The following is an 11,873-nucleotide window of genomic DNA, read 5'->3' as shown; positions in this document are numbered from 1 at the left end:
CCCTTTTAAAAAGGTTTGTATGGAAGAGCCACAATAGAACATAACCACTTTTTTGTAGCTTTCATGAGATAAGTACAATTGTTGGCACATGAATACTTCCGGTGTGTACCAAGGAAGAATCTGTCCACAGGTGTTCTGGACCACATGGCTTTATATTGCACTTAATAAACAATTTTCTCTATAGTCTGGCTGCCCCATTCATTGCAAAAATTCAGAGGTAAAGATTGGCAGTTGTGCCAGCTGGCAAGGGATGAGTTACAGGGGCTAGGATGTACCATGCTCTCAGCATATGGGTGACTCCTTCTCTCAGGCGACTTGGCACATGGCCCTCAGTCATCCTAGTCCCTATACTCCCCTTCAGTAATTACTAAGCTTCATGCAAGGCATTACTACACTGCCACTGCATGTTGCCCATACCACTGCAGTAATCTGGATCAGTCTCTGGTCTCAGTTACACTGGGGTTAACTCTGAGGACTGTAAGTCTCACATATGTTGGTGTAACTGAGATCAGAATATGGTCTCCAGTGGTTTGGACTGAGATGGTTAAGTCAAGAGGCAGAACTGTTGTGCAAAATTAGTTTTATTACTTGAGTGGCGCAGGTTTGTACATTTCCCTGTGTTCCATTGTGAAGTTAGAAACAGAGTCATGTTTGATTTCCTCCAGGAGGAAGGGGGAAGGCAGCTGGCTCAGGACTTTTCCTCTGACGCCGTTGAGGACCCGGAGGTCAGAGCCCTATGCAGAAAGGGAAGTCGCTCCTTACAGAGGCTGTGCCTTTGCCCCATCTGAAGGCGTGGTGAAATAGAAGGTAGCTGTGCCATTGTACTTCTCCTAGGAGACAAAAGGAGAAGCAAACACTGAAGGGTCCAACAGAGTCTGCATGCTAATGCAATGGGCCCTGCGATCAGAATGCATTCAGGGAAGCTACTGCCAGACTGAGCATTATTGGCCCCCAACCACAACTCATTTCATATACACTTCGGTACGGCCATCTGATGGGACTAGTAAGATGGTCACATTGAGACTAGTGCCCTAGCGAGCCAAAGGTCCTATAGCCTCATTACCAATCCAAGTCCTCCAAGCAATGTCTCCAGCTATGTGTCACTTTGCTTAGTCACTCTCCGGGGATATTCTCTGGAGACACTCGTCTGTCTCACTATCCCAGCCTGATCAAGCCACCTTCCATGGGCCTGATCCTCCTCTGCCTCGACCTTGCCTGGTCAGAATTCTCCACTCACGCTGGTGGAGCCGGGCTCTGCGCTGCACGTCCTGAGGCCAGGCTGAAGGCCAGAGCTATGGCGTTAGAAGGGCTACGTACCTTGATGTGCTGCAGAGCTTCCTCTGCTGCTCCGGCCTCCAGCAGCGTGACCGTGCAGCCTCCGAAGCCTCCGCCCGTCATCCTGCTGCCATAAACCCCACTGACTTCCAGCGCTGCAGCTACCAGCTCATCCAGCTCAGGGCAGCTGACCTCATAATCATCCCTGGGAAACACAAACCCGAGTCTGGGCAGCCTGCCAGTGCCGCATCCCTGTACACACATTCCTAACACACCCAGCCCTATAGCACCTGGCTGCAGCGGGAGATGGAAGAGTCGTTTGATTCCTCCTGAGGTCGAATTTCAGGGCCAGTCCTAGAAACACATGCATTTGCTAGCCAAAATGGAGAGGGCAAAGCCTCTCAAACTGCAGGCCCAGCTGCTGGGGTTAGCCTGGCACATTCCCTTCAGTAGTAGGGGTATTGGGTACAGGACCGGCTCCAGGGTTTTTGCCGCCCCAAGCAGCGGGGGAAAAAAAAGCCGCGATCGCAATTGCGATCGGCGGCACTCCGGCGGCAGCTCCACCGCACCGCTTTCTTCTTTGGCGGGAATTAGGCGGCAGGTGCTTCCCTCCGAGAGGGACCCGCCGCCGAACAGCCCGACGTGCCGCCCCATCCCCTTGACCGCCCCAAGCACCTGCTTGCTGGGCTGGTGCCTGGAGCCAGCCCTGATTGGGTAACTGGCCATGGGCATGCTTGAGGAGCAGGGGCAGAGGCCTCCTTCTGAATCCTCTGGTACAGACCAACACCGAGGCTGTAGAACAGGATCTTCTCTGCAATTATTCCTAAAGTCCGTCACTTATTGCAGGTTGTTCCCCTCCGGAACGCTGAGCGGTGGGAGAGACTAGGTAAGACGCTGCACGGGAAATCTCGTGGTTGAAGCTGTCCACCTTGCTATCCTTGTGTCCCATCCTTGGGCCCTGAGAGCTATTGCTACCCTACCCCCAGCTGGAGTGTCCCTACCCAGCGGGGCTGGCAATGCCCGTACCGGAGGGAGTTGTGACTCTCCACCATCAGCCTCCCGAACGTCCTGTAGTCCTTGGCCTTCAGCGCCTGCGCCGCCCGGGAGGTGCGCTCTATTTCTCCAATGACGTGCCTCGCGCGCCGGTACACCTCCTCACTCAGCAGGGCCCGGGCAGCTAGAGACGCACAAGGCTGGACTGAAACGCGACCCATGGCCTAGAGCCTCCAAACAGCACCAACTGGAATGGAGCCCCATGCCGCCCAGCACCTTTTGAGTTCACTTCTCTATCTGCCCCCTGCAGAGTCACCAAGCTCACTCCACATACAGTCCCTGCCCCTCTTCCTCCCCCCCACCCCCCCAAAAGTCACCAAGCCCACTCCCCACACTGTCCCTGCCCCCACCCCACCCCCAAAAGTCACCAAGCTCACTCCCCAGTCCCTGCCCCCTCCCAGCGCCTCCCCCCCATCGCCAAGCTCGCTGCCCACACTGTCCCTGCCCCTCTCCCCCCGCCCCCCCATCGCCAAGCTCGGTCCCCACACCATCCCTGCCCCCTCCCACCACCCCCTGTCACCAAGCTCACTCCCCACACTGTCTCTGCCCCCACCACCCCAAAGTCACCAAGCTCTCTCCCCACGCTGTCCCTGCCCCTCCCCGTACCACCTCCCTCCCCGCACCACCATGGTCGCCAAGCTCGCTCCCCACGCCGTCCCTGCCCCTCTCCCACCGCCTCTCCCCTCCCCATGGTAGTCAAGCTTGCTTCCCACCCTGCCCCTCTCCCCCCACCCCCAGTTGCCAAGCTCGCTCCCCACACTGTCTCACAAGATTTAGGTTGCAGCAGACTGTTCTGGTGACCCAAGGAAGATGTTCCACTCACCCTCCAAGTCGGCCATACAGGCCTCCCTCAGACTGTCCTTGCCCAGAGCCTTCGCTGCCTCCTCGCACTGGCGCCGGCGCGTAGGGTACTCGCTGCCCGTCAGCGCGTGCCGCACGTTGGAGTTGGTGATGAGAACCACTAAGCTGGGGTCGGTCAAAGGCAAGAGGAAAGTCTCCAGCGACCTGGAACAGAGGTCACAGGAGGGTCACAGGGATGGGACTTCCTGTTTCCACCCGAGCCCCTGACGAGCGGGAGCTGCGTCGGAGCAGCCACCTTGGCGCGCCTCAGGAGCCTGCGTTACAGCGAGGCCATGGACATCACTCTGAGGCTCAGAGCCACCTAGGAACGAAGCCAGTGTTAGAGCTGCTCTCCACCCACACAGCTGGGAGGCTGGTATCTCTAAAGGGGCAGAGTTAAGGTGGTTTGGGCACTTTGATGCTGCATTTTCATCATCTCACCAATTGTATTGCAGTATCAGCCACAGGCCCAAGTCAGGGCTCTATTTTACTAGGGCCTGCATGCGCCGATAAAGCTAGTCCTCCCCCCACAGAGTTTACCCTCTACATAAGCTACCACAGGTGTTTGGGGGCTCTTCAGTTTAACCTTAAGCTCTCTGGGGCTGTCATTTATTTGGTGTTTGTACAGCACCTAGCACCTGGCCAGCAGGCACTACTGCAGTGGAAATGTTCAACAGTGACTCTGGAGTTCCTGGCCCTCCAAGGATGGGTTTTACTGGCCATGATCCTGTAAGGATTTTTACCATGAAGTTACAGACCTGATTTCTGTCAGGGTTTTACTGCTCAAGTCATTCCATTCCCATAATAATAACCCTGTGGAAGGCTATCCGGCAGCCACAGCCATGGAGCCATCTTGTGGCCCTATCCCAAGATCTCCGTGACTTGTGTCTGAATGGCTCGGTCCCTAAAGCTGGGGGGTGCTGGATAGTGGGGACTGTGACCCTTTGTCACTGGCTGAAGGTCACGGGATGCTACAAGTTCCAGTGGGGAGCAGCTCACCTTGCTGTCCAAATTCCCAGGCTAGGCTTGCCCTTGCCCAGCCAGCTAGACACTAGACATAAGAGTTACACGGCGCAGCTCGGGACAAGGCAGCAATTCTGCTCTGTGGGAGGCAGTGTGGTCTAGTGGGCAGAACACAGGACTGAGAATCGGCAGACCTGGGCTGTAATCCCAGCTCTGCTGGTCTGCTCAAGGTCACACAGCGTGACCAAGGACAAATTCTCATTTAGGCTGAGGACCCTTTATGCCACTCCGGGTATAAATGTAATTCACTTCCACAGCCCTTCACACTGCCAGAGTGGTACAAAGGGGCCTTAACGTAACTGGGTGTCTGGCCCTACACCTCTCCAAGCCTCTGTTATGAGGCTTCGTGGGCAGATGATCAGGAAGCGCTTTGAGATCCTCGGCGGGAAGGTGCTGTAGAAGTGGAGAGTATCATCATTAGATGGTACAATAAGCTATGAGTCCGTGTCCTGACCTGCAGTCTATCAGCAATGCATGGCCCTCTTTGCCCATCACAGATATGAACTGGTCCATGATCCCACAGGGCATACCAGCAAAGGTGTGCTCAGCCTTCTGGCATACCAGAGCCTTGGCTACTAAGTCCCCATCATCTGTGCCAAATGAGAAAGAGCTAGATTAGCATGGTGCCTGCTTCATTTCCCACCTTGCCCAAGGGACCCGGGGGCGGGATGGGAGGGCAGGGCCGGCTCTAGGCACCAGCAAAACAAGCTGGTGCTTGGGGCGGCACATTTTTAGGGGCGGCATGGCCGGCGCCAGAATGCTGCCCCTAAAAATGTGCCCCGGCCGCCCTAGCTCACCTCCGCTGCTGCTCGCGCGCCGCTGCTCCCCCTCCCTCCCAGGCTTGAGAGCCTGGGAGGGAGGGAGAGAAGCGGCGCCCACGCCGCGGCCACTCGGAGTCTCCCCCTCCCTCCCAGGCTCTCAAACCGGGGAGGGAGGGGGAGATCCCGAGCGGCCGTAGCGCGCGAAACACTCCCTCCCTCCCTCCCTCCAGGCTTGAGAGCCTGGGGGGAGGAGGCAGGGCTGGGGATTTGGGGAAGGGGCGGAGTTGAGGCGGGGCCGGGGGTGGGGTAATTAAAAAACGGGGGGGGGAGGCGGCCAAAATTGTTTGTTAAAGCTCATTTTCACTTTCTTTCATTACAGAGGCAGCACTGCAGCTGCCTGTTTAAAAAGGGCTGGAGTTATAGCTAGAGATCACTCCCAACTAAAACCCTGGCTGCTTTAGGCAGTTCGGACTCCAAATCCAAATTCTGTGGCTTGAACCCATCTCTGCTAATAACGTTTGCAGCTATGCAAGCAGAGGGGGAATTGCAGCCTGGGTGAAATTCACCCCCTTGCAGAGAGCCTGCACAAGGCCCCAGAACAGAGCTTAAGGGAGGTATAAACCTTGTATGTAGCATATTCTGTGCTTAATTCTGTTGCTGATCATGTACCAGCTGGGATCACAAGGAAGCTTCCCCACCCATGTGCAATACTGCACAATCTAGGCACACCCTTCCCCAGGGTGAGGGGCACATTTGTCTTCTTCTCAGGCATCACATGTGCTGGCCACTATCACAGACAGGGTACCAGGCTGCACGGACCAATCCAGTCACCATATGTTGGATGCCACATTCTTCAGCCAGAATTTGATTTGATACACTCGCGGGGAAGGGTGGAAGTGCTGTTATTTTCTCACACTTGCTCCCAAAGGAGCATTCCCCACCCACCCATCCTGGCCAACCCAAAGAACTTCCTGGTTGATTCTCAACAGAGAAAGAGAGAGTTCCTATTAGTCGTGTGCAGAGTTAGCCAGGGATCTGGAGGGGCCCTGCTGGAAGGGATGGGCTCCACCTCTGAGAAGGGGGAACAGCTCAGTGGCTGTGATGCAGCTCTCAGTGGTGGTGAAGGGGAGAACTGGAATCACAGCATCTCCTATAGTGTCTCTTGGCCAGCGCCTGGATTGGGCACAGAGGATCCCAGAAGAGAGGTTCTCTCCTGCACCAGGCTTGTGGAGCTGATGAACCGGCTGCTGTGTTACCTGGGCAGAGCTGCTGCAGAAAGGTATACGTAGCCACTTCCAGCGAGGCTGAACTAGACAGGCCACCACCCAGTGGGACGTTACTGACTATCACTGCGTTGAAGCCCGGGAGAGGACCGGCTGTAATGGAGACAAAAAACAAAGGGGAGAAGGAGAATGAGCCCATCCAGAGACAAGACAGAAAATGAAGTGGACTTGGACTGGTGACATCCCTGGGAGTACAACACCCCATGGGAGGCAGCTGCCGTTGGAGAGAGGCTGGGGGAACTATGTCCAGTTTAGAAAGGCCAGTAGCCATCAGGCTTTGTCTGACTGGATAGAGGGCAGGTGAAGGCCGTCTGCAAGGAGCTGAGAACTACAGCTGTAATGAGCTGGTTCAAGGCCTGTCTCTAACTCTTCCGCTCTTGCTCCCAAGAGGTAATCCAGACAACCAAGCTGTATCCTCATACCACGCTTGGCCCACTGCTGTTTGGTCTCTCTATAGTTGCAGCCCAGTGCTGGGGCAGCAGCTTCAGGGAGAGGGAAGGGCAGTGGAGGAAGATATCCCTTACTCACCGCCAGTTCCGCCATGGAGCAGTCACTTCTGGGAGCAGGAAGGCAGGCTGCCTGGTGGAGGCAGAGAGATGGCACCTGGGTTTCAGGCACTATCTTGTAGTCACAGACAAGACACGAATGGAACAGCAGCTGCAGGGATCAGCTGGGTTTCACTAATGTTCAGCTGGAAGTGAGGCTACAATTGTTCCTAGTTCTGTCTCAGTCCCACTGTAACACCCACCCTCCCGACCAGAGCACGCTGCATCTTGAGAGCCTGCAGAAACATTGCTGACCCAAGCAGCTCTCCCGCTGCCCAGGTGCGTTTGGACCTTACCCCGGTAATGCTGGATCACGCCCTTCACATAGTTGGCCCAGTGAGGTTCCCCAGGCCTCAGGGTGTTTCTTTCTGTCGGAGCTGGAAACTGCACCCTTTTGGGCTCCTCTGCCTCCTCCGCGGTTGTAATGATGGATATCGTTCCATCCCGCCTTGGGCTCCCAACCATCACGGTGCCCAGCTGCAGGGCCTGCAGAGAGAGACGTTGGCTGAACCCTACCCAGTGCAAAAGGAAATGAGGGAAACCTGCAACACGTCCTGCTTCCGGAAAAGCAGTGCAACTGACAGGGTAGAGATATCTGAGGGTCTTGGCATTAAGGCTGGGATCCTGCTCCCACTGGGAAACTGGCCACAGGGAGCAGGCTGGAGCCCCAAGGAGCAGGAATTTCCCACTCTCTATGAACCAGTTGCTACTTTGTGCCTCTTATCACAAGGATGGCGATGGCCTGGCTGCCATGTCCTGCAACTAAGATACCCAAACAACCTTAACGCTGCCCCCAGAGAGACACCAGCCTTCCTATACACAGTGGCAGAATTATACACGTGTGCAGAGATGATGCTCTTAAGATTGCCTCCCGGTCAGGATTTTATTCCCTGTGCCAGTTTGTTCACATGAAAAGCAGCCTTGAATAAATTAAAAAAAAACACTGATTCCCCATCCTAGAGCAGGAGACCCAAAGGCATTACTGTGCTGTGTTAGCTCTTTGGTGGCCTGTAGGAAACCAGTATAATGGCTTCCGCCTAGCTGCTAGTGGACAGGTCATCGCATCACAAATGCCATCCTCACAGCCCAGGCTTTATGGAAAGTGAGGGCATCACACTAGCTTTTTCTCCTAGGGTTTCCAAATGTTACCACTGCCAAACAAAGTCCTAGTCAGAGATCAAGTTACTGGAGTCAGGATTTGCCCCAGGCAGTCAGAAGGGGCAGAAAACTCTGTCTGCATCAACACGTGTTTGCAAATTAAAAGTTAGAGAGGCAGAAACTATAGAGTGAGTAAAGAAAAGGAGGAGAATGAAGCAGTTTAATTGCCAAGTGGTTGCTTCAGGACATACTTTGGGAATAGGGGAAGGGCAGTACAACCCATCTGTAATCTCATTTACCCAGGACCATGTTACCTGTCATGCTCAGCGGCAAGACTGCAGCTCTGAAGGAGATGGAGTTGTAATTACAGGCCAGGCTCACGATCGTCAAAAGACAGGCTCCCAAATCCATATTTAAGCACCTAAATAAGTGGCACGATTTTCAAAAGCCCTGCTGAGTGCAGGAAGTCGAAGGGCACTCAGCACCTTTGGAAATTAGGCCATTTATTTAGATGCCAGAAAAAAGGATTGAGGAGCCATCCACGGTTGGAAATCTTGGCCTAAAGCTGTTTTTCCTAGCGCTGTGCCCACACGGTGGTGCTCTAAGTCCACTGTCTGACACTTGTTCGTTTCCTGGAATGGCAGGAAGATGAGAATGGTTCCTACCTTCTCCAACGAGTTACCCTGTGACCTAGAATTCTCATTTGGGGAAGTTAATCCAAGTCCAGGCCAAGAGGCTGCTAAGATGTGCTTCCGAACACACCCAATGCTGCATGTCTGGCAGTATTGCCACTGGATAGCCACAGCTAGGCCAAAAACCATTACACGGTGATGGGGGAAATCTTAACAGTTTTCTAAACTGGGGGACTTATTGTCCTGAGGCCTGATTTTTATCCAGAAGAACGGCTGTACTGGGTCAGACCAAAGGGCCATCTAGCCCAGTATCCTGTCTTCTGACAGTAGGGTAACCAGATGTCCCAATTTTATAGGGACAGTCCTGATATTTGGGGCTTTGTCTTATATAGGCACTTATTACCCCACACCCCCGTCCCAATTTTTCACATTTGCCGTCTGGTCACCCTATCCGACAGTGGCCAATGCAAGGTGCCCCAGAGGGAATGAACAGAACAGGTAATCATCAAGTGATCCATCCTGTCGCCTTTTCCCAGCTTCTGGCAAACAGAGGCTAGGGCCACCATCCCTGCCCATCCTGGCTAATAGCCATTGATGGACCTATCCTCCATGAACTTATCTAGTTCTTTTTTGAACCCCGTTATAATCTTGGCCTTCACAACATCCTCTGGCAAGGAGTTCTACAGGTTGACTGTGCACTATGTGATTAAAATACTTCCTTTTGTTTGTTTTAAACCTGCTGCCTATTAATTTCATTTGGTGACCCCCCAGTTCTTGTGTTATGAGTATAAATAACACTTATTTATTTTCTCCACACCAGTCATGATTTTACAGACCTCTATAATACCCCGCCCCTTAGCCATCTCTTTTCCAAGCAGAGAAGTCCCAGTCTTATTAATCGCCCCTCATATGGCAGATGCTCCAGACCCCTAATCATTTTTGTTGCCCTTTTCTGAACCTTTTCCAGTTCCAACATAATCCAATCCAACATCCCGAGCCGAGTGACTTGGTTACCGTTTGTACAGCACTGTGCTGATAGAGGCTGTAGCGGAGCGGGAAGAATTCAGTAGTGATAGTTTTGCTAGTTATTGTTTTGCTGGGACTGGGAGCAAGTCTGAGTGTTGTGATTCTCTCAGGAGGCGGGAGGGGGGCTCTTTATTCCACCACCGTTCTGGGGGAAGGGGCGGTTCATTTTGTGGCTCTCTCTGCAGTGACGCCCCGTTTAACAAACACGCGGGACAAGTGTTCGTCTCGCGAGCCAGGGGGCAGCAGAAACACGGAGGGAGACAGCAACGCGGAAGATTCTGCTCCCGACCCTCGCAACAATGCGGACTTGATCCCCCGCTCCTCTATGAAAGAACGGGATGGTACCGAAGTGCCTGGGTTTACTGCGCCCAACTCGCGGGGGAAGGCAGGGGGGCCGGCATGACCACAGCCCAAGTAATGCTTCGGCGGGGCCCCCCAAGCCCAGCCCCTCTGCCCTCCCCCTTACCATAGGCAGCACGAAGCCCTGGTTGTAGTCCGTGTGCTCTCCGATCAGGTTCACCCTGCCGGGGGCTGACACCGCGATCTCAGGGTCCGCCCCTGCAAAGGCCCCTCGGTACGCCACCCGGGCCTGCGCCAGCAGCAAGCCGAGATCGGCCTCCCTTCGCCCGGCCATGCTCTGCAGGGGGCTGGGGCTAGGAACGCGGTGTTGCAACGTTCCACCACGGAACGCCCAGCTGGAGCAACAACTCCCGGGCCAGGTCGCGTGGGCCTCCTCCCGCTTCCTGCTTGCGCTGGAGGCTTCTTTACTGCCCCGCCCCTTAGCCTGGAGCTGGTGAATTTCTTTAGCTCGGGTCAGTCATTTCGCCTCCCACATCAGGCGAGTTAAATAGTAACCCTGTTCAATGATTAACTCTTTGCATCTTCCACCAGAGGATCTCAAAGCGCACCAGAAGGGCGCACCCTAAAAGCAGAAAGGACCCCCCCAGCCACACAATGGGGGAGCTGCCTATATGCTCCAGTCGCTGTAGAAAACCCCACGTTTTCCTTTGGGACGCTCTGGCTCTAAAGGAGGGGCTGCAGGAGTGGAGAACCAAGGAGCATTTGCTGGATGAAGTGTGGTTACTTTTCCTGTGCAGGGTGGGTTTCCCAGGAGATCATTGCTTTTGGTGAAGGAGTGGCCATTCCATCGGTACCTACAGCACTTCTCAGGCCCTGAGAATACTGAAGGGACAGTTTGCACTTTTTTCTAACACCAGCTCAGCTCTACTGGTGTTAGCTCCCTTGGAAATCCTAGTGTAAAGGGGCCACTGGCTGCTGCTGTTTTTAACAGTATCCATTAGACCTGCCCTGATCATGGGTACTTGGCACAGTGTTAAAAACCCTGGTGGTAGCTGGTGACCTCTCTATAGCCTTCCCAGTGTTGCTAACAGAGGTGAGCAATGTATGGAAAATGACCTTAGTGCAGACAGGGCCTCAGATATGAGGGTAGAGTGCGGCTGTCTCAGGCAAAGGGGAGGGAAAGGAGAGGCAGAGGAGATAGCCTTTTTCTGGGGTGGTTCTCCAGATTCACATAGTTCCATATGAATGTCCCAGGAGCTCCACTGGATCCAAAAATGCCCATTTCCATCACAGCCATGTTGATTTTCTTTGAAAAACTGAAACCCCAAACATTTTTCAGTTTTCCGCAACCCCCCCCCCCCCCAAAAAAAAGTGGTTGTCAGTTGCAATAGATAAATACACAGAATATTAAAAAATCAGTTTTGTTAGTTTGGTTTTTCAATGGAAACCAAAAAATAGAAGAAAAAATGTTTTTTTTCCCATTTTTGTTAAACATTTTTTGCGAGTGACAAAATCATTTGGGGGGGGGGGGGCATCTCTGTTAGGCATACGGCCTTCCCTCTCCCTGCTGGCTCAAGCTCTTTATCCATCCATCTTTACTGCATTTATCACAGTGGTGTCAGCCTCTCCACCTGCTAGAAAGATCTGCCTTTAATACGTGCAAGTTCTAAATCACGGGGTTTGGGATTCATGTGTTACCATCCCACCTTTATTCCACTGGAAGGAAGCATGGCATATTAACTAACAGCCTCTGAGTAACTCTTTTAAGAAGCCAGGTCATCTTATGGATGAGGGGACTGAGGCCTGGAGAAGTTAAAAAAAAAAGGTATAAGGTTTTGGGATGCATTGCATGAAAGATGCTATATGAAATAAAATGTATTAATTATTAATGATGTTTAATTGTAGGTGGCATTATGAGCTTGCAGGGCTACCAGCAACATTTCTTATTTGTAGGAAGGGGGAGGGAGAGCTCAGTGGTTTGAGCATTGGCCTGCTAAACCAAGGGTTATGAGTTCAATCCTTGAGGGGGGCCACTTA

The 11,873-nt window shown here is 53.4% G+C and overlaps 1 protein-coding gene across 1 annotated transcript; it reads right to left on the bottom strand.

Moving 5' to 3' along the window:
- Positions 1-563: 563 nt before the first annotated feature.
- On the bottom strand, positions 564-10,227 carry GALK1 (galactokinase 1). Its single transcript, XM_065415812.1, has 8 exons — positions 10,003-10,227; positions 7,077-7,266; positions 6,209-6,328; positions 4,646-4,781; positions 3,152-3,333; positions 2,302-2,452; positions 1,318-1,480; positions 564-830 (listed from the first exon to the last, which is right to left on the bottom strand). Exons 1-8 carry the CDS (start codon positions 10,168-10,170, stop codon positions 759-761), a joined length of 1,182 nt encoding a protein of 393 aa, XP_065271884.1. The 5' UTR covers positions 10,171-10,227; the 3' UTR covers positions 564-758.
- Between the last annotated feature and the right edge of the window lie 1,646 nt (positions 10,228-11,873).

This window comes from Emys orbicularis, chromosome 13 (genome assembly GCF_028017835.1).
Source record: "Emys orbicularis isolate rEmyOrb1 chromosome 13, rEmyOrb1.hap1, whole genome shotgun sequence".
Classification (NCBI taxonomy): domain Eukaryota; kingdom Metazoa; phylum Chordata; order Testudines; family Emydidae; genus Emys; species Emys orbicularis.
This window is presented reverse-complemented; position numbering and strand designations above follow the sequence as displayed.